Raw genomic sequence first — 21927 nt, 5'->3', positions numbered from 1 at the left:
TGATACTGGGTTATACTCTTGTCAGACATTATACTGCATTTCATAGGTTCAGAAGGGCCGTGGCTTCAGATCGAAGGGGGATTTTCAATCTTTTAAGGAAATTTTAGTGACTTTATTTCGGAAAGATATGAGGACGTAAGATCGAGGTGGCTGCGTTTGGAAACTGTTTTGGTAGGTTTTCGGCTTCTCGGTGAAAAACACGCCGCGGTCATTACTAAAGGCCTGATTAATATTGACGAATGGGGGATTCTGCTTGCACCTCGTGTGTTTTCTTTTTGTTTTGTGGTCTTTTTCTTCTACTTCTCTCTGATTTTCTGTGGAGAGAAAACACAAATCCGAGAGGCGGTGTGCGCAAGAGAAGTGCCGAGCCTGAGGTTGAGTCTATATGGTTCTCATATAGTGTATAAGATCCGTCCCTCAGAGCCGCAGTCTCCACACGGTGTGAATCGCATTTACACAGAGACAGAGAAATGGCGGAAGAAGTCGCTCCAGCTCCCGCCGCCGCTCCGGCCAAGGCGCCCAAGAAGAAAGTCGCCGCCAAGCCCAAGAAGGCAGGACCCAGCGTGAGCGATCTGATCGTTAAAGCTGTGTCCGCTTCCAAGGAGAGGAGCGGCGTCTCCCTGGCCGCTCTGAAGAAATCCTTGGCGGCCAGCGGCTACGACGTGGAGAAGAACAACTCCCGCGTCAAGGTTGCAGTCAAGAGCCTGGTGACCAAGGGCGCTCTGGTGCAGGTTAAGGGCACCGGCGCTTCGGGCTCCTTCAAGCTGAACAAGCAGCAGGCGGAGGCCAAGAAGAAGCCCGCCACGAAGACCGCTGCTAAGCCCAAGAAGCCAGCGGCCAAGAAACCCGCCGCCGCCAAGAAACCCGCTGCGGCTGCAAAGTCCAAAAAGCCCGCAGCGAAGAAGCCAGCGGCCGCCAAGAAGTCTCCCAAGAAGGCCAAGAAGCCCGCGGCGGCCAAAAAGGCGACCAAGAGCCCCAAAAAAGTTGCTAAGAAGCCGGCGGCGCCCAAGAAGGCCACCAAGAGCCCCAAGAAAGCCAAGGCGGCCAAGCCCAAAGTGGCCAAACCCAAAACCGTCAAGCCGAAAGCCAAGAAGGCGGCTCCGAAGAAAAAGTGAAGGAATTGACTCCGGCTCCCCGCCTCGACCCACAACGGCTCTTCTAAGAGCCACCACAACTTTTTAAAAGCGCAATTTCCGTTTTTGTATCTTATCTCTGGTATATCTTTATTCGTGTACTCTTTAAAATTGTGTAAATATTGCCTTTTACCGTAAGCTGTTATTTCTCCTCCTGTGAATTGTGTATTTCCTATGGACTCGTGTAAATTTGAATTTTTAAATTGCATTATGCTCTGAATTGTACTGTATTATTGCACTTTGTATTGCTCTTATATTGTGTAAGTCGCCCTGTATATGACTAACCCTGGTCCAGGAGAGCCGCAGGGTATACATAATTATGTTCTATCCCGATCGTTAAATCGAACCAATTGTGGATCTTAATTAGACACAATATCCCTGTGTTCAAGGTATACAATGATTGGTGATTTAGAGAGACCTGGAAAACTTTCAGGATCGCGGCTTTCCAGGAACAGGGTTGGCTACCACTGGGCTAGTGCATGTCACTGTGAAGAAAAATCCAGTCTGTTAGTCTGTAGTAGAGACTGGGAGATAAAGAGAGGAACAAATTCGTTTAAAGCTCTTAGAGAGAGGGCATTTAATGTGTCTCTCTCAATACAATGATCTGCATCCATTCTTCATCAATCTTAGTATGAACATTATAACAAATGACAATCCATAGGTCTTATCTATAGTGTAAAAAGTACATTTACTGCAGTGTGTTTAAAACGGCGGGAGGCAGAGGGCGAGGAGAACAATGAAGCAGCTCGTTCGGTTAGAAGCTGGGCGGTACAGATACAACGCACTAACTGGCGCCCGAATTTAAATACGGCCAATCACTGGTTAGGATTCACATGCTAACCAATCATCATTCGGATGAAATCTCAGCCAATGGCTTCAGGCAAGGTCTGCTTTAAAAAGGGTTCCTGCTGGTCGTCACTTTATTTCTGAATCTACGCTTAGATTTTGAGGTTGTGAGAATGGCCAGGACAAAGCAGACTGCTCGCAAATCCACCGGCGGAAAGGCGCCTAGAAAGCAGCTAGCGACCAAAGCTGCTCGCAAGAGCGCCCCGGCCACCGGCGGAGTGAAGAAGCCTCACCGCTACAGGCCCGGCACTGTGGCTCTCCGGGAGATCCGCCGCTACCAGAAATCCACCGAGCTGCTGATCCGCAAGCTGCCCTTCCAGCGCCTGGTCCGAGAGATCGCCCAGGACTTCAAGACCGACCTGCGCTTCCAGAGCTCCGCCGTCATGGCTCTGCAGGAGGCCAGCGAGGCTTACTTGGTCGGCCTGTTCGAGGACACCAACCTGTGCGCCATCCACGCCAAGAGAGTCACCATCATGCCCAAAGACATCCAGCTGGCCCGCCGCATCCGGGGAGAGCGAGCCTAGACACTGACCCCAGAGAACGACACAACGGCTCTTTTCAGAGCCACACACATCTCCTGAACAGAGCGAGTTCATTTTGTTTTAATGCCATTTTAAAGTCATTGGTGTTGGGTTTACATATTTGCAAAGTTGTCTTCTGCCACGGGGCACAGAGCCATTCACATTGTGTTTTCATTTTTTTTTTTTTTAAGTTGGGGTTGGATTTCACTGCAGTGACCGTGAATTATAATTGTGACCAAGAGCACTTCTCACGTGCGAATATCGGAACGTTTTCGTCCAAGAATTTCAATATAATTTATTATCATTTTAAGGTGAATGTCATTTTCCAAAGACGGAATTAACAGCAATGTATTTAATGTATGCTTTATACATGTACACAAGGTTCATTGTGTTATAGCCACGAATACATGAAGCATAAACAGCCGAGAAAATTAACAACGACTTACTCTGTACTTGATGGGACACAAGAGTTCACATCCGTGACGATAATGAGAAATGCAGACGAGCTGACTGGGTTGCCAGTATTTCCTCACACTGGTATAGTGATATTCCGTATTAAATAGTATATTAAATCTAAAATACAATTACTTTTATTTGCACCGTGTTAATATTATCCTTCCGATAACACATAAAAACCTACATAAATGGGCATTTAATGAAAACCTTTCTTTTGGAAGCTTCAAACATCTTTACAACTAGGAATCATAACTTAATCTTTTAATCTTCAGTAGAATCCTATGTAACTTTTATTTCATACTATAAATTATAAACTTGTCATGAAACATCGCAAAGCATCTAATTTTACCATGAAATACGAATCAAGGGACACTATGACAATCGGCAGTATACATCTTCATAAAACAATACAATCAAATACAATAGTGGGCTCGTTACGTGGAAGAGGAAGAGAAAGTGTATTAATATTAACACCACAGAAACCACACAATTATACATCTGAGCTTTTGAGTTGAAAGATAATATACACAGGCCCGTATAGATAACAGATCAAAGACCAAACGGAAGGGTTTGTGTTTAGGCGAGAAAATATAAATACACTTATAGAAGATTAATCTACACAGACATGAATCCAAGCCCTTCAAGTGAAAGTGTGGGCGGCCCTTAAAAGGACCTTTGGGTTGTGAGCGGGTCGGGTCAGGCAGTGGTTTATCCTCCGAAGCCATACAGAGTGCGACCCTGGCGCTTCAGCGCGTACACCACATCCATGGCGGTGACGGTCTTCCTCTTGGCGTGCTCGGTGTAGGTGACGGCATCACGGATCACATTCTCCAGGAACACCTTCAGCACTCCACGGGTCTCCTCGTAGATCAGGCCGGAGATGCGCTTGACTCCACCACGCCGAGCCAGGCGGCGAATAGCGGGCTTGGTGATTCCCTGGATGTTATCACGGAGCACTTTACGATGGCGCTTAGCGCCTCCTTTACCGAGTCCCTTTCCACCCTTACCTCTTCCAGACATACTTGTTTTTTTTCTAATCTTCACCGATCAAATAGTTTACTGGTGAAAATGCTCTATGGTTATAGTCATGTAGCGGACCTGATTGAGGCCAGGAAATAGCGGAATTCAGGAATCGCCCACCTTCTCTCAGGGGAACTAGAAACACCCCATTGATTAACCGTTTCACCACCAAACTAGTTTTCATATCTATGTACATTCATAATGGACCGAGTCCCTTTCCGCCCTTGCCTCTTCCACACATACTTGCTTCTGCGAAGCGTTGTTAGAATCATATAATCGACTCAGACCTATGATATGCCACTCTCAGCTATCACCCTACAGGCTGCAGTGCTTCAAACGTTTTGTCTTTCTTGTATGTATCAAAGCTATTGATCTTACACAACAATCTCATCATGTGCAGATACCTATAGAAGTCATGAAATGTCTGATTAAAATTGGCTGCCATTTTAAATGCCTCAGTTTTGACACATGAAGCCTTTATTGTAGTTATATTATTGTGAATTGGCAGCTATATTTTACTGTGTCTTCATTGTCAATGACTTCTGCTGATTCTGAAAATGTGAGACTTCTAAGAAACACTGTAAACCAACCAAAATGTGTGGCAGTCAAGACAATCAGAATGGAGTTACAATTTAAGAACACAATCCGAATATCAATATTTGCTAGTCCTTAACTCGAATTTAAAACCTTTATAATAGTTCACTTTTAAAATATGATAGTATGCCGCCCTCGATTATATGTACTAAATATAACTTGGTAGTAAGTTAAACACCTTCTGTTCATCAAAACTCTGGAGACAGTTTTCCGTTTGTCTGCAGGTTTATTGATTAGAAAAAGGGTGAAACTGAGAACAGACAGAAAGCATAATCAAAACTATGCATACTGTAAATACCTTATACACTGTAAACATATTTTCTCATGAACTAAATTCCCGCAATTTACTCTTACATGTTTACATATGCATTGCAAGTATCAACCAAGTAACCCATAACAGTCTCATTTTAATATGTTGTCGATTACTGTATTTGACTATAAACTCCTAATGACTATAGATATAGCACTGGTTGTACATTACATCAACCCAGAAAAGCTTGATAGCCTTTTTACATCAAACTTCACAAAACATTGTTTTTTATACCAAATAATGAATTACAATTACATACCAACGATGCTACGAAAAGCATAAGATATGTGCAGATGTTTACTGATACAACAGGTAGAAAATTGTTGTTCTCGCTTCCATGAGTTATTACTTCCTGACTAAAGTCATATGGAAGGTTAAATGTGAATCCCTGTTACTTACTTACTTCCTGTATTTCTTAAAGGAACCAGTGACCACTACCCATCATAAAACATTGGATTTACATAGAAAAACATTATTAACTAAAAACACTTGTAACAGAACAGATAGTTAATATTAGCGTGTGTCTCCTTCGTGAGTGTCTGTGTGAACAAGTTCATTGTCTCAGATTTAGTCGTTTACCGTCATGAATTAGACTATTTCGTCGGTTGTATTTACATCCTGTGTATTGGCGGATATTTTAAACACATCCGGTATAAAAGCTTAAATCAAATAACGAATTTGCCATATTTGTGTATGATTTTAATATCACATGGTGTTGTGAAATCACAGCAAAACATGTAATGGCTGTTCTTCTATAATTTATATTATTTTAAAGGGAGAATGTATGGAATTTAAGGTGGGAATCTTTTAATCAGGTATTAATTTCACTGTCCGAGGTAAAGAGTAAATATTAAAATAACGTGAAATGTATATACATGTTAGATTTTCTGCGAATTGATATATCTCGTACATTTTGTTGTAATGTGCAACAAAGGACTCGTCTAGACCAGTTCTGTGCAGCCACTGTCCTTTTCACAGAGCGACTGCCATTGGTGTAGAAGAATAGCCTATTAAAAGTTAACGTCACTAAATAAGTGGTACTAACCAATGAACGAACACTTTGGGTTTAACAATATTATTTGCATAGAGCTGCTATAAATAGAGGCGTTGTGAGACGAGCCTGTCATTCGTCTTTTAGATTTTCTAACAAACCGAAACGATGCCTGAACCAGCGAAGTCTGCTCCCAAGAAGGGCTCCAAGAAAGCCGTGACCAAGACGGCGGTGAAGGGCGGCAAGAAGCGCAGAAAGTCCAGGAAGGAGAGCTACGCCATCTACGTGTACAAAGTGCTGAAGCAGGTGCACCCGGACACCGGTATCTCTTCCAAGGCCATGGGCATCATGAACTCCTTCGTCAACGACATCTTCGAGCGCATCGCCGGCGAGGCCTCCCGCCTGGCGCACTACAACAAGCGCTCCACCATCACCTCCCGGGAGATCCAGACCGCCGTGCGGCTGCTGCTGCCCGGAGAGCTGGCCAAGCACGCCGTGTCTGAGGGCACTAAGGCCGTCACCAAGTACACCAGCTCCAAGTAAACCCGATCGGAAGCTGAACGAACCCAAAGGCTCTTTTAAGAGCCACGCACTCGGTCTGTGAAAGAGAATCCATTCATACAATCTCGGTAGATCGAGATGCATATATTAGTTTATAAAAGGTTCTAAAGCTGCGCCGATAATTACGGTTTAATACTTTCGGTTAATGAGGGGGGGATTAAAGTCTAATTTCATAAGTGTAAGGCCCAAAGGGTAAATGCGTGTGAAGCACTTTCCTTTCTGATCACGGCAGTTACAAATTGACTAGTCCATTTTTGTATTCGTTAACATGTATACATGAAGAAATTTAAATTGGGTAAACGTTTTGTATACACTGCGATTACGTTATGTGCTTTTACAACATGCGTTTAAGCTGTAAATGAACATCACAATCATTCAAATCCAAGGGAAATTCATTCATTTCTTGAGGAGACTTTTATGTGGCTTAAAACAAGTTGAGTCTCCGGTCTTGCCTCTGGCCGCTTATCAGTATCTAGGCTCGCTCTCCACGTATGGACATGATGGTGACTCTTGGCGTGGATGGCGCACAAGTTTGGTGTTGACTATTAATAGGATAATGTTGAGGACAATAATACATATGATAACTTTACACAGGACAAACACACTTTAACATTGTCTCAGTCCTAATTGTGTGCAAACGTTCACCAGTTATGCCTCCTATTCATCTCAAATATGTCGCATAGGTTACTGAAGTGTAACGTTTTTACGTTATACAGGGTCCAATGTGCATGGATTTCTGAAATCTAGACATTTTTATCCAAAGCCATTTCCATAGAATTACTGATTGAATATGAAAGGTTTGTTATCTCGTGGGTATGTGCGGAAACATTCTGGATAAGATAGTAAGTTAAAACACACAATATCCCCGATCCACAGTACTAGGATTAAGACCTAACCGTAATAATTTCATTTTTTGTTATGTAGTGTCTAATTGTACACGACTTACATAATATTTAAAATAATCGAGCTAGAAAAAAGGAAAACTAAACAGAATTTTGTACTTTAGTGAAACGGGTGGGTGGCTCTTAAAAGAGCCGTTTTTGCCAGTCAGTTAATCAGTCTTTACTTCTTGGCGGGCTTCTCGGTCTTCTTGGGCAGCAGCACGGCCTGGATGTTGGGCAGCACGCCGCCCTGGGCGATGGTCACGCCGCCCAGCAGCTTGTTCAGCTCCTCGTCGTTGCGGACGGCGAGCTGCAGGTGCCGGGGGATGATGCGGGTCTTCTTGTTGTCCCGGGCGGCGTTGCCAGCCAGCTCCAGGATCTCGGCGGTCAGATACTCCAGCACAGCGGCCAGATAGACCGGGGCTCCAGCACCGACGCGCTGGGCATAGTTTCCCTTCCGCAGCAGCCTGTGGACACGGCCGACTGGGAACTGTAGTCCAGCCCTGGAGGAGCGAGTCTTGGCCTTCGCTCTCTGCTTTCCGCCGGTTTTGCCTCTTCCGCTCATGATTACTATACTTCGTTCAAATGTATAAAAACGAAAATAAACCCGTAACTGTTATTTAAAGACATCTGTCGCCTCATGATTGGTTTAAATGTTCCCTTAAATCTATTCAATCAAAAAACAGCACTAGCACAAGCGCTATAGGACAGTTTTAACCAATCACAACTTCGGTGTCAGTTTGATTGCTTTCAATGAAAAGGCCGGAGCGGGTTTTATGATTATTTTTTAAGCGGCAATGTTGGCTCTTTGTCTCAGGCGGAATTAAAGAAGCTATTAATTTGGTCTGTATAATCACAGTGCGGTAGCAATCATCATATAATTATTTATGAAAATGTTAATTGCATATATGTATAAAAAAAAAAAGAAATATGTTGACTGCATAATTATTCAGAAAATAAAATAATACAAACTTTGGTAGAAACACCTATGGAGAAGCAATTACAGCTGCAAGTCTTTTTGGCTAAGTCCCTACCAGCTGTGCACCAGTGGTTCCTGCGATGCTATTCTGCGATAGGCTGCTCCTGAATCTACACCGCCAAGACAATGTTATATTTTGGCGGAATAATGATCGTGCAATCTTGAGTTAAACTCTATGTTATTAATAAAGCATTTTGATTAGGCATGTGGGGTCGTTTGTCAATCCAGCTTCGATGTGTACTACGGACGGACAGGAGTGACTCGGGCCGCTTCACTCCGGTATCAGTCGCTACCAGCTGGCAAGCCGATTCCACTTCCTGTTCTATAAAACGTGACATCAGCGCAGGTTCGTCCTCTTTTGCCGGGAGCTAGACTCCCGCGCGACCTTGCAACCCTTGGGCAGTGCTTCCTTTTTCATATAACCGGGGTTGCATATGCAACCTATCGTTATCTTTCAAGTCGGAAGCACTGCCCAAGGGGGAGGGGTTACTTTATAATCAAGCTGTCGCAAGGGATGAGGCAGTGAGCTGATAAGGAAGCCTGCCCCGAGGTGTACCGCTAGAGTCATCGTCAACACAACTCCAGATAGCAGCCACAGAGGCCCCTCGGGCCAAACTGGGCTGTCCAGGAGCGAGGACCGTAGTCTCGCTCTACCGGGGACTGTCTGCAATCAGCATATGCAAAGCGGGTCTGCAGAGGACAACTCTTACGCCCTCCGCTTACAATAGCAAGGCCGACTGCTCTACTAGTGTATCTAGGAGCGAGGCAGTATATCTACTTGCACAAAATATGGCACGGGCAATCAAATAACTTGAGCGCCTTCCGCGCATTTACATGGCAGTGAACCTCTGATCCTGCAGGAGCAGGGTCGCAGACCCACTGAATAACACAGCTGGCTAGTTCACTGAGTAGCTACAGCTGGACATAACAGTATATACAGCACGGCAGAAGGAACATTCATGCTTGCCTCTGCGCTGCACAGGGAAAACACGTTCACTGAACAGTACAGAGCACCCAGCTCCACTGTGCTGTCATAACAACTAAACACATCGCGGGGTGCAGGAAGCAAATCAGGCACCACCACATAACACAAGAGCAGTTGTCACCTATTAGTGCAGCTAATGCAGGACTAACAGCAGGCTATATCATGACCATCAAACCATAACATGTGCAGGAAACAGTTCATGCACTCTTTGCATAACATGGGAGCATTGGACGCTTGCTCCACTAGCCCAGCTAGGAGCGATGCCACACCAGCTTTACAATGTTGTACAAATGAACAACAATATATATCACGTGGCAGCAGGAACATTCATGCCACCTGCGCACAGCACAGGAGCATCCAACTCAACTGAATAGTACAGAGTGGAAGAGCTGACAATTAGATTTCGTACAAACGAACCATATACACCAAGGGGCGCAGGAGCCTGCTCTTGCATCACACGTGGGATATCAGAGCAGTGGCCGCTTGCTCCACTAGCACAGCTAGATGCAAGGCCACACCAGCTTGACTATATCGTGACAAACAAACTATATACATCACACTTGGAACACAGGAGCAGTTGACACCTTCCAAATAGCGTAGGTAGTGCAGGGCAACTACAGCTCTTACCGTGTGAATAAATGAACTATATACACAGCGGGGCACTGGAGAAACTCAAGCCTCACCGATTTGGCCAATTTGCTCGTTTATGTTAGATATGAGTTTGAGGGCATGTTCCATTAGGACTTTCTGTTCTGTAAGCCGCTACCAACAAGAACTACAGGAGAGCATGTTGTTCTGCTTCTGAATTAATTTATCAAAGAGAATGGCATCGACTGAAAAAAATGTGTCTGAGTTTGTGCAGACTGTGCCAGAGAGATGACAGGCCGACACAGTGGTGTAGTTGCACAGATTAGAGAGGTCACTCTGGATGTGAAGTGGACGCATTTCAGCATCCACTGTGTCGAGGCACTTGCAGTCAAGAAAATGCCTAATGATTTAAAATCTGCACTAGACTCTGCTGTCAAAGTAGTGAATTTGATCAAATCCCGCCCAATGAATTCAGGTCTGTTCAGTGTGCTTTGTAATGAAATGTGCAGCTTTTGCTACATACTGAAGTGAGATGTTATCAAGGGGCAGAGGCTCACGAGGCTCTTTAAACTGCACTCCGAGGTACAGATGTTTCTGTAAGACCAGAAATCTCCCTTGACAAGTCTATTTGATGATCCAGTATGGGTGGTAAAATTAGCCTACCTGGCTGATATATTCTCACATTTGAATGAGCTGAATATGGGACTGCAGGGGCTCTGTTTAACCATTATTGATGTGTCTGACAAGATCACTGTTTTATTAGTTTAAGTACTTTACAATCAATAATAAAAACATTCAAAACAAATTTTAATACTTATGATTAAAAAAAATCAATTCTTAAAATCACTTAAATCTTAAGTGATTAACGTAAACAAAATACATGAACTTCAAATAAACAAGTGCATAAAACAATAAAACAAACTTGTGATTAAAGCAAAACTGCAAACCAACAAAAGGGTCAAATACATTGAAAATAACTGAAAATGCACCGGACAAACCAAAAAACAAATAAAACCAAAACAGTCCGATACATTTAAAATTAAAATCCTAACGGCCAATGTATTTGACAAAAGAAAAAAACAGAACAAAACTAACCAAATACCCAAACAAAACAATGGCATTTAAAATCAACTAAATCTTTAAAAACAGTTAAAATTCATTTTTTTAAAGTCATTTTTTAAAACCAATCTTTTCATAAAAGGTTAAAAGATCTTGGACTCGGGCTCCAGCAGGGGGAGATGGCCATCCCTGGAGGTGGGTCCCATCATGGGATCCTGAGCTCCCCCAGATCTTGTATTTGCCAGTTCTTAAAGGATTCCTCCTTGCCCCTCTGATGGACCTCCAGATTTACATAGTCCCTAATAAGTACCATGCCCCTCCGCGCGATGACAATTGGGTCCAGCTCCTGCTTGTTGAATAGGCAGATGTTCCGTCCCTCCCACAGGGCCTGTTTCACTGCGCAGACGACACGCCACCAGCACCTCAGGGTTGAAGATTTCAGTCCCCTGGCTGGTCCATACAGGATCTGCTGGGCGGTCGGCCGCACAGGAACGGCAAACCTGTGGAGGAACGGAGAAAACAGGAGCCAGACCCTGCAGGTGGAGGGGCAATCCCTAAAGATGTGAGCCTCCGTCTTCTTCCCCAGGCAACCCTTGTAGGGGCAGATGTCATAAGGGGCTAGGCCCCTTCTGTGCATGAACACTCGGGTGGGGAGACACCAACTCACAGCCATCCAGGAGACATCTTTCTGCGTATTAATGAGGCAAACGTGCATAGCGTTAGCCCAGATAAACCGGCAGGTTTCGGGAGGGAAATCTTCTATCCAGCTGGTCTCCTGGGTAGATCTCATCTGGCTACAGATGGTCTTATAATCCCAGGAGGCCAGCACGACTTTATGGAGGCCTACTTCGAGCGCAAAGGCACGGAGCGCCCTGTAGAACGGCGGGGGATCCCACGAGTGCGGCCTGGTGTTATCCATGGCGCAGAGGCCGAATGATCTCAGGCTGCTGGCAAAATAAAAGCGGTTCATAAAACTCACTTTCTTGCCAGCAGCCTGGATGTTCTTCACCACTGACAACATCACTGCTATGAAGAAAAAGCTGCAGCTTTTTGTTAATAAAATCAAGGCAGGCAATGTCTCTGCAGATGGTTCTCCAGAGTTGGGAAAGCATACATATGGTGTGGCACTTGATGCACAACAATCACATCCTACAAAATTTGTACTCAAATGCCTTTTTAAAAGTAGCGAAGTACAATACTTAATTCAAAACATACTTAAGTAAAAGTAAAATTACCAACTTTGAAAAATACGAAGTACACGAAAGGAACTTTCCACCACTGTATATGTATATATATATATATACACAGTGTATCCGGAAAGTATTCACAGCGCTTCACTTTTTCCATTTTGTTATCTTACAGCCTTATTCCAAAATGGATTAAATTAATTATTTTCCTCAAAATTCTACAAACAATACCCCATAATGACAACATGAAAGAAGTTTGTTTGAAATCTTTGCAAATTTATAAAAAATAAAAATAAAAAAAACATGTACGTAAGTATAAGGTCTTGGTGCCAGATACCATAGCACACCTTCAGAGGTCCATTGCCTTGATGGGTCAGGGCTGTTTTGGTGGCAAAAGGGGGACCTACACAATATTAGGCAGGTGGTCATAATGTTATGGGTCATCAGTGTATATATATATATATATATATATATGTCTACATAGTGTGGTTCATATAATACATTTACTGTATGTTTTGTGTGACTTTCATGTAAATATAAAATTGATCTTAAGGAACATGCTCTATGAAATTGAATTTGTAGTGTGCAATTTTACTGTGATAGTATAAGGACTACTTTGAACTAATGTGTTAAATTAAACACATTATGATTGTGTAGGACTACACAATTTTGTGTCAAATTAAAAACAATAACGTTATTCCCACACAGACTTGTTTTAAAAAGACACATTATTGTGCTGTGCATTGGTTCATTTTATGTACTTATATTTGTATGTATTAATTTCGTGTTATATGTATTTATTTATTTTTATAACAACAATACGTGTATCCTGCAATACATTTATGTATTGTCTTATGTCTGTACTATCTTAATTTATATAGAAAAATAAGACCAAAAAGTGACTCAAGATATTTAGTTAACTTCAGGGCTAATCATTTCTTTCTTGGCGGGCATATGTGGCATGCACACCCACTATTTTGCCACTCATTGGGCCAGGCTAACCACACATCGAATGTCCAGACTGCACAGAGACATAAGTGGCCCAATGTGATTTAAACCATTACTTTCAATGTTAATTAATTAACTTGGATAGATAGGTTGGCATAAGTTGCATATTTCCCTACCATTATGCCACTGTGAACCGCGTTGGGCCAGGCTAAATACACTGGGACCTACTAGAGACCTTACACCTCGTCAGGAAAACATAGAGAAAATCCTGGTCCAGTGCAAATTAACCAGTTACTTGCATTTTTAAATAAATAGGTTGCCATACGTGGCATGTTTACTTGCTATTTTGCCAATGAAAACCATGTTGGGCCGGGCTAAATACACTGGGACCTGGTAGTGAGACATCAGCGGAGACATCAGTGGCCTACGGTGATTTAACCCTTTAATTTAATTGTTAAATATTCAACTTCTATAAATAAATGTCTGTATTAACTTACATTAAGTGGATAGCTACCTTGTGCCTTTACTTTTCGCCTCGCCTTGCCAGCTGGTAGCGACTGATACCGGAGTGAAGCGGCCCGAGTCACTCCTGTCCGTCCGTAGTACACATCGAACCTGGATTGACAAACGACCCCACATGCCTAATCAAAATGCTTAATTAATAACATAGAGTTTAACTCAAGATTGCACGATCATTATTCCGCCAAAATATAACATTGTCTTGGCGGTGTAGATTCAGGAGCAGCCTATCGCAGAATAGCATCGCAGGAACCACTGGTGCACAGCTGGTAGGGACTTAGCCAAAAAGACTTGCAGCTGTAATTGCTTCTCCATAGGTGTTTCTACCAAAGTTTGTATTATTTTATTTTCTGAATAATTATGCAGTCAACATATTTCTTTTTTTTTTTATACATATATGCAATTAACATTTTCATAAATAATTATATGATGATTGCTACCGCACTGTGATTATACAGACCAAATTAATAGCTTTAATTCCGCCTGAGACAAAGAGCCAACATTGCCGCTTAAAAAATAATCATAAAACCCGCTCCGGCCTTTTCATTGAAAGCAATCAAACTGACACCGAAGTTGTGATTGGTTAAAACTGTCCTATAGCGCTTGTGCTAGTGCTGTTTTTTGATTGAATAGATTTAAGGGAACATTTAAACCAATCATGAGGCGACAGATGTCTTTAAATAACAGTTACGGGTTTATTTTCGTTTTTATACATTTGAACGAAGTATAGTAATCATGAGCGGAAGAGGCAAAACCGGCGGAAAGCAGAGAGCGAAGGCCAAGACTCGCTCCTCCAGGGCTGGACTACAGTTCCCAGTCGGCCGTGTCCACAGGCTGCTGCGGAAGGGAAACTATGCCCAGCGCGTCGGTGCTGGAGCCCCGGTCTATCTGGCCGCTGTGCTGGAGTATCTGACCGCCGAGATCCTGGAGCTGGCTGGCAACGCCGCCCGGGACAACAAGAAGACCCGCATCATCCCCCGGCACCTGCAGCTCGCCGTCCGCAACGACGAGGAGCTGAACAAGCTGCTGGGCGGCGTGACCATCGCCCAGGGCGGCGTGCTGCCCAACATCCAGGCCGTGCTGCTGCCCAAGAAGACCGAGAAGCCCGCCAAGAAGTAAAGACTGATTAACTGACTGGCAAAAACGGCTCTTTTAAGAGCCACCCACCCGTTTCACTAAAGTACAAAATTCTGTTTAGTTTTCCTTTTTTCTAGCTCGATTATTTTAAATATTATGTAAGTCGTGTACAATTAGACACTACATAACAAAAAATGAAATTATTACGGTTAGGTCTTAATCCTAGTACTGTGGATCGGGGATATTGTGTGTTTTAACTTACTATCTTATCCAGAATGTTTCCGCACATACCCACGAGATAACAAACCTTTCATATTCAATCAGTAATTCTATGGAAATGGCTTTGGATAAAAATGTCTAGATTTCAGAAATCCATGCACATTGGACCCTGTATAACGTAAAAACGTTACACTTCAGTAACCTATGCGACATATTTGAGATGAATAGGAGGCATAACTGGTGAACGTTTGCACACAATTAGGACTGAGACAATGTTAAAGTGTGTTTGTCCTGTGTAAAGTTATCATATGTATTATTGTCCTCAACATTATCCTATTAATAGTCAACACCAAACTTGTGCGCCATCCACGCCAAGAGTCACCATCATGTCCATACGTGGAGAGCGAGCCTAGATACTGATAAGCGGCCAGAGGCAAGACCGGAGACTCAACTTGTTTTAAGCCACATAAAAGTCTCCTCAAGAAATGAATGAATTTCCCTTGGATTTGAATGATTGTGATGTTCATTTACAGCTTAAACGCATGTTGTAAAAGCACATAACGTAATCGCAGTGTATACAAAACGTTTACCCAATTTAAATTTCTTCATGTATACATGTTAACGAATACAAAAATGGACTAGTCAATTTGTAACTGCCGTGATCAGAAAGGAAAGTGCTTCACACGCATTTACCCTTTGGGCCTTACACTTATGAAATTAGACTTTAATCCCCCCCTCATTAACCGAAAGTATTAAACCGTAATTATCGGCGCAGCTTTAGAACCTTTTATAAACTAATATATGCATCTCGATCTACCGAGATTGTATGAATGGATTCTCTTTCACAGACCGAGTGCGTGGCTCTTAAAAGAGTCTTTGGGTTCGTTCAGCTTCCGATCGGGTTTACTTGGAGCTGGTGTACTTGGTGACGGCCTTAGTGCCCTCAGACACGGCGTGCTTGGCCAGCTCTCCGGGCAGCAGCAGCCGCACGGCGGTCTGGATCTCCCGGGAGGTGATGGTGGAGCGCTTGTTGTAGTGCGCCAGGCGGGAGGCCTCGCCGGCGATGCGCTCGAAGATGTCGTTGACGAAGGAGTTCATGATGCCCATGGCCTTGGAAGAGATGCCGGTGTCCGGGTGCACCTGCTTCAGCACTTTGTACACGTAGATGGCGTAGCTCTCCTTCCTGGACTTTCTGCGCTTCTTGCCGCCCTTCACCGCCGTCTTGGTCACGGCTTTCTTGGAGCCCTTCTTGGGAGCAGACTTCGCTGGTTCAGGCATCGTTTCGGCTTGTTAGAAAATCTAAAAGACGAATGACAGGCTCGTCTCACAACGCCTCTATTTATAGCAGCTCTATGCAAATAATATTGTTAAACCCAAAGTGTTCGTTCATTGGTTAGTACCACTTATTTAGTGACGTTAACTTTTAATAGGCTTTTCTTCTACACCAATGGCAGTCGCTCTGTGAAAAGGACAGTGGCTGCACAGAACTGGTCTAGACGAGTCCTTTGTTGCACATTACAACAAAATGTACGAGATATATCAATTCGCAGAAAATCTAACATGTATATACATTTCACGTTATTTTAATATTTACTCTTTACCTCGGAAAGTGAAATTAATACCTGATTAAAAGATTCCCACCTTAAATTCCATACATTCTCCCTTTAAAATAATATAAATTATAGAAGAACAGCCATTACATGTTTTGCTGTGATTTCACAACACCATGTGATATTAAAATCATACACAAATATGGCAAATTCGTTATTTGATTTAAGCTTTTATACCGGATGTGTTTAAAATATCCGCCAATACACAGGATGTAAATACAACCGACGAAATAGTCTAATTCATGACGGTAAACGACTAAATCTGAGACAATGAACTTGTTCACACAGACACTCACGAAAGAGACACACGCTAATATTAACTATCTGTTCTGTTACAAGTGTTTTTAGTTAATAATGTTTTTCTATGTAAATCCAATGTTTTATGATGGGTAGTGGTCACTGGTTCCTTTAAGAAATACAGGAAGTAAGTAAGTAACAGGGATTCACATTTAACCTTCCATATGACTTTAGTCAGGAAGTAATAACTCATGGAAGCGAGAACAACAATTTTCTACCTGTTGTATCAGTAAACATCTGCACATATCTTATGCTTTTCGTAGCATCGTTGGTATGTAATTGTAATTCATTATTTGGTATAAAAAACAATGTTTTGTGAAGTTTGATGTAAAAAGGCTATCAAGCTTTTCTGGGTTGATGTAATGTACAACCAGTGCTATATCTATAGTCATTAGGAGTTTATAGTCAAATACAGTAATCGACAACATATTAAAATGAGACTGTTATGGGTTACTTGGTTGATACTTGCAATGCATATGTAAACATGTAAGAGTAAATTGCGGGAATTTAGTTCATGAGAAAATATGTTTACAGTGTATAAGGTATTTACAGTATGCATAGTTTTGATTATGCTTTCTGTCTGTTCTCAGTTTCACCCTTTTTCTAATCAATAAACCTGCAGACAAACGGAAAACTGTCTCCAGAGTTTTGATGAACAGAAGGTGTTTAACTTACTACCAAGTTATATTTAGTACATATAATCGAGGGCGGCATACTATCATATTTTAAAAGTGAACTATTATAAAGGTTTTAAATTCGAGTTAAGGACTAGCAAATATTGATATTCGGATTGTGTTCTTAAATTGTAACTCCATTCTGATTGTCTTGACTGCCACACATTTTGGTTGGTTTACAGTGTTTCTTAGGAGTCTCACATTTTCAGAATCAGCAGAAGTCATTGACAATGAAGACACAGTAAAATATAGCTGCCAATTCACAATAATATAACTACAATAAAGGCTTCATGTGTCAAAACTGAGGCATTTAAAATGGCAGCCAATTTTAATCAGACATTTCATGACTTCTATAGGTATCTGCACATGATGAGATTGTTGTGTAAGATCAATAGCTTTGATACATACAAGAAAGACAAAACGTTTGAAGCACTGCAGCATGTAGGGTGATAGCTGAGAGTGGCATATCATAGGTCTGAGTCGATTATATGATTCTAACAACGCTTCGCAGAAGCAAGTATGTGTGGAAGAGGCAAGGGCGGAAAGGGACTCGGTCCATTATGAATGTACATAGATATGAAAACTAGTTTGGTGGTGAAACGGTTAATCAATGGGGTGTTTCTAGTTCCCCTGAGAGAAGGTGGGCGATTCCTGAATTCCGCTATTTCCTGGCCTCAATCAGGTCCGCTACATGACTATAACCATAGAGCATTTTCACCAGTAAACTATTTGATCGGTGAAGATTAGAAAAAAAACAAGTATGTCTGGAAGAGGTAAGGGTGGAAAGGGACTCGGTAAAGGAGGCGCTAAGCGCCATCGTAAAGTGCTCCGTGATAACATCCAGGGAATCACCAAGCCCGCTATTCGCCGCCTGGCTCGGCGTGGTGGAGTCAAGCGCATCTCCGGCCTGATCTACGAGGAGACCCGTGGAGTGCTGAAGGTGTTCCTGGAGAATGTGATCCGTGATGCCGTCACCTACACCGAGCACGCCAAGAGGAAGACCGTCACCGCCATGGATGTGGTGTACGCGCTGAAGCGCCAGGGTCGCACTCTGTATGGCTTCGGAGGATAAACCACTGCCTGACCCGACCCGCTCACAACCCAAAGGTCCTTTTAAGGGCCGCCCACACTTTCACTTGAAGGGCTTGGATTCATGTCTGTGTAGATTAATCTTCTATAAGTGTATTTATATTTTCTCGCCTAAACACAAACCCTTCCGTTTGGTCTTTGATCTGTTATCTATACGGGCCTGTGTATATTATCTTTCAACTCAAAAGCTCAGATGTATAATTGTGTGGTTTCTGTGGTGTTAATATTAATACACTTTCTCTTCCTCTTCCACGTAACGAGCCCACTATTGTATTTGATTGTATTGTTTTATGAAGATGTATACTGCCGATTGTCATAGTGTCCCTTGATTCGTATTTCATGGTAAAATTAGATGCTTTGCGATGTTTCATGACAAGTTTATAATTTATAGTATGAAATAAAAGTTACATAGGATTCTACTGAAGATTAAAAGATTAAGTTATGATTCCTAGTTGTAAAGATGTTTGAAGCTTCCAAAAGAAAGGTTTTCATTAAATGCCCATTTATGTAGGTTTTTATGTGTTATCGGAAGGATAATATTAACACGGTGCAAATAAAAGTAATTGTATTTTAGATTTAATATACTATTTAATACGGAATATCACTATACCAGTGTGAGGAAATACTGGCAACCCAGTCAGCTCGTCTGCATTTCTCATTATCGTCACGGATGTGAACTCTTGTGTCCCATCAAGTACAGAGTAAGTCGTTGTTAATTTTCTCGGCTGTTTATGCTTCATGTATTCGTGGCTATAACACAATGAACCTTGTGTACATGTATAAAGCATACATTAAATACATTGCTGTTAATTCCGTCTTTGGAAAATGACATTCACCTTAAAATGATAATGGAAACCCAACACCAATGACTTTAAAATGGAATTAAAACAAAATGAACTCGCTCTGTTCAGGAGATGTGTGTGGCTCTGAAAAGAGCCGTTGTGTCGTTCTCTGGGGTCAGTGTCTAGGCTCGCTCTCCCCGGATGCGGCGGGCCAGCTGGATGTCTTTGGGCATGATGGTGACTCTCTTGGCGTGGATGGCGCACAGGTTGGTGTCCTCGAACAGGCCGACCAAGTAAGCCTCGCTGGCCTCCTGCAGAGCCATGACGGCGGAGCTCTGGAAGCGCAGGTCGGTCTTGAAGTCCTGGGCGATCTCTCGGACCAGGCGCTGGAAGGGCAGCTTGCGGATCAGCAGCTCGGTGGATTTCTGGTAGCGGCGGATCTCCCGGAGAGCCACAGTGCCGGGCCTGTAGCGGTGAGGCTTCTTCACTCCGCCGGTGGCCGGGGCGCTCTTGCGAGCAGCTTTGGTCGCCAGCTGCTTTCTAGGCGCCTTTCCGCCGGTGGATTTGCGAGCAGTCTGCTTTGTCCTGGCCATTCTCACAACCTCAAAATCTAAGCGTAGATTCAGAAATAAAGTGACGACCAGCAGGAACCCTTTTTAAAGCAGACCTTGCCTGAAGCCATTGGCTGAGATTTCATCCGAATGATGATTGGTTAGCATGTGAATCCTAACCAGTGATTGGCCGTATTTAAATTCGGGCGCCAGTTAGTGCGTTGTATCTGTACCGCCCAGCTTCTAACCGAACGAGCTGCTTCATTGTTCTCCTCGCCCTCTGCCTCCCGCCGTTTTAAACACACTGCAGTAAATGTACTTTTTACACTATAGATAAGACCTATGGATTGTCATTTGTTATAATGTTCATACTAAGATTGATGAAGAATGGATGCAGATCATTGTATTGAGAGAGACACATTAAATGCCCTCTCTCTAAGAGCTTTAAACGAATTTGTTCCTCTCTTTAACTCCCAGTCTCTACTACAGACTAACAGACTGGATTTTTCTTCACAGTGACATGCACTAGCCCAGTGGTAGCCAACCCTGTTCCTGGAAAGCCGCGATCCTGAAAGTTTTCCAGGTCTCTCTAAATCACCAATCATTGGATACCTTGAACACAGGGATATTGTGTCTAATTCAGATCCACAATTGGTTCATTTAAACGATCTGGATAAAAGACAAGCATATAGACCCTGCGGTTCTCCTGGACCAGGGTTAGCCACCCCTGTACTTGTCAGTGTACAGTACTCGAAGGTTCAGCAGTCAAATTGCAACATTGTAAGCTTGCATAAATACATAGGTGAAACGCTTACTTTAATATTAAACATGTTCTGTAGTTATAGTTTGGAATCTAAATTATAGCGTTTTGTTAAATGTATAGGACTGTACGCATACAGGAAAATCAACGGTGAAAGACATTGTCCTAAAAACAAAATGTTATCACAACCACCAATACGACGGTACTCGTAATAACACTGAAATTCGTGCTTTTATGAGAAGGTTGGGTGGCTCTTAAAAGAGCCGTTTTTGCCAGTCAGTTAATCAGTCTTTACTTCTTGGCGGGCTTCTCGGTCTTCTTGGGCAGCAGCACGGCCTGGATGTTGGGCAGCACGCCGCCCTGGGCGATGGTCACGCCGCCCAGCAGCTTGTTCAGCTCCTCGTCGTTGCGGACGGCGAGCTGCAGGTGCCGGGGGATGATGCGGGTCTTCTTGTTGTCCCGGGCGGCGTTGCCAGCCAGCTCCAGGATCTCGGCGGTCAGATACTCCAGCACAGCGGCCAGATAGACCGGGGCTCCAGCACCGACGCGCTGGGCATAGTTTCCCTTCCGCAGCAGCCTGTGGACACGGCCGACTGGGAACTGTAGTCCAGCCCTGGAGGAGCGAGTCTTGGCCTTCGCTCTCTGCTTTCCGCCGGTTTTGCCTCTTCCGCTCATGTTTACAATGGTTCGACGACTTGAAATATCTATAATGAAATTCAACTAACCGGGTCTCTTCTCTTTAAGGAAATCTGTCTGCATATGATTGGTTGAAACCTCCTCAGCTCTCTGTCCTATCAAAAGACTGCAGTGATTGGCGCTGTAGGGCAGTTTTCACCAATCGGAATGGAGGTGTCTGTTTTTGAAACGAAGTGAGAGGCGGGAGCGGGTCTTATGTGCTGTATGGTGAAACTGACTTCAATGTACCGTTATGGACTTGTGTTGTTTATTCCCCCCTATTCTGTATGCCTGTTTCATGTTTGGTTATTCCTCCCTGTGTTTAGATAATCCGGCTCCGGATAGCCTTTCTGTTGCATTAAGTTGAGTTCTTTCCACTGGCTGATCTGCCTTTCTTAAGGCGGAGCGTAAACGTCTGTGAAGAAATAAAGAGCACGTTTACCTCTATCTGGTGTCTGACTCGTTGTTTTGGACCCACAAGTGTTTTAGCAGTACCAAAACTGTTACAATACATTTAGAATGACGACTTAGTGTTAACGTCTGTGTGACTATAATACATTTAATCTCACTATTGATCTAACATCCTGAGTGAAACCAATACAATTGTATAATTTA

At 43.2% G+C, this 21927-nt stretch overlaps 9 protein-coding genes across 9 annotated transcripts; 5 read left to right on the top strand and 4 right to left on the bottom strand.

Annotated features, from left to right (window-relative positions):
• The first annotated feature begins 431 nt into the window (after positions 1–431).
• LOC136711736 (histone H1-like) lies at positions 432–1319 on the top strand. Its single transcript, XM_066688187.1, has one exon. It carries the CDS (start codon positions 471–473, stop codon positions 1113–1115), a length of 645 nt encoding a protein of 214 aa, XP_066544284.1. The 5' UTR covers positions 432–470; the 3' UTR covers positions 1116–1319.
• A 715-nt stretch (positions 1320–2034) lies between these two features.
• LOC136711858 (histone H3) lies at positions 2035–2548 on the top strand. The gene has a single exon (XM_066688420.1). It carries the CDS (start codon positions 2093–2095, stop codon positions 2501–2503), a length of 411 nt encoding a protein of 136 aa, XP_066544517.1. The 5' UTR covers positions 2035–2092; the 3' UTR covers positions 2504–2548.
• A 680-nt stretch (positions 2549–3228) lies between these two features.
• LOC136711871 (histone H4) lies at positions 3229–3976 on the bottom strand. The gene has a single exon (XM_066688434.1). It carries the CDS (start codon positions 3974–3976, stop codon positions 3665–3667), a length of 312 nt encoding a protein of 103 aa, XP_066544531.1. The 3' UTR covers positions 3229–3664.
• Positions 3977–6011: 2035 nt separating this feature from the next.
• On the top strand, positions 6012–6461 carry LOC136711867 (histone H2B). Its single transcript, XM_066688430.1, has one exon. It carries the CDS (start codon positions 6040–6042, stop codon positions 6412–6414), a length of 375 nt encoding a protein of 124 aa, XP_066544527.1. The 5' UTR covers positions 6012–6039; the 3' UTR covers positions 6415–6461.
• A 988-nt stretch (positions 6462–7449) lies between these two features.
• LOC136711877 (histone H2AX-like) lies at positions 7450–21324 on the bottom strand. The gene is made up of 3 exons (XM_066688440.1): positions 20941–21324; positions 13574–13598; positions 7450–7883 (listed from the first exon to the last, which is right to left on the bottom strand). Exons 1-3 carry the CDS (start codon positions 21310–21312, stop codon positions 7495–7497), a joined length of 786 nt encoding a protein of 261 aa, XP_066544537.1. The 5' UTR covers positions 21313–21324; the 3' UTR covers positions 7450–7494.
• On the top strand, positions 14290–14742 carry LOC136711862 (histone H2A-like). Its single transcript, XM_066688424.1, has one exon. The coding sequence runs from the start codon at positions 14314–14316 to the stop codon at positions 14695–14697; it is 384 nt and encodes a 127-aa protein (XP_066544521.1). The 5' UTR covers positions 14290–14313; the 3' UTR covers positions 14698–14742.
• On the bottom strand, positions 15756–16179 carry LOC136711866 (histone H2B). The gene has a single exon (XM_066688429.1). It carries the CDS (start codon positions 16150–16152, stop codon positions 15778–15780), a length of 375 nt encoding a protein of 124 aa, XP_066544526.1. The 5' UTR covers positions 16153–16179; the 3' UTR covers positions 15756–15777.
• LOC136711870 (histone H4) lies at positions 18216–18963 on the top strand. The gene has a single exon (XM_066688433.1). It carries the CDS (start codon positions 18216–18218, stop codon positions 18525–18527), a length of 312 nt encoding a protein of 103 aa, XP_066544530.1. The 3' UTR covers positions 18528–18963.
• Positions 19464–19978, bottom strand: LOC136711856 (histone H3). Its single transcript, XM_066688417.1, has one exon. It carries the CDS (start codon positions 19917–19919, stop codon positions 19509–19511), a length of 411 nt encoding a protein of 136 aa, XP_066544514.1. The 5' UTR covers positions 19920–19978; the 3' UTR covers positions 19464–19508.
• Positions 21325–21927: the final 603 nt, after the last annotated feature.

The sequence above is a fragment of the Amia ocellicauda genome, chromosome 16, assembly GCF_036373705.1.
Source record: "Amia ocellicauda isolate fAmiCal2 chromosome 16, fAmiCal2.hap1, whole genome shotgun sequence".
Lineage (NCBI taxonomy): Eukaryota > Metazoa > Chordata > Actinopteri > Amiiformes > Amiidae > Amia > Amia ocellicauda.
This window is presented reverse-complemented; position numbering and strand designations above follow the sequence as displayed.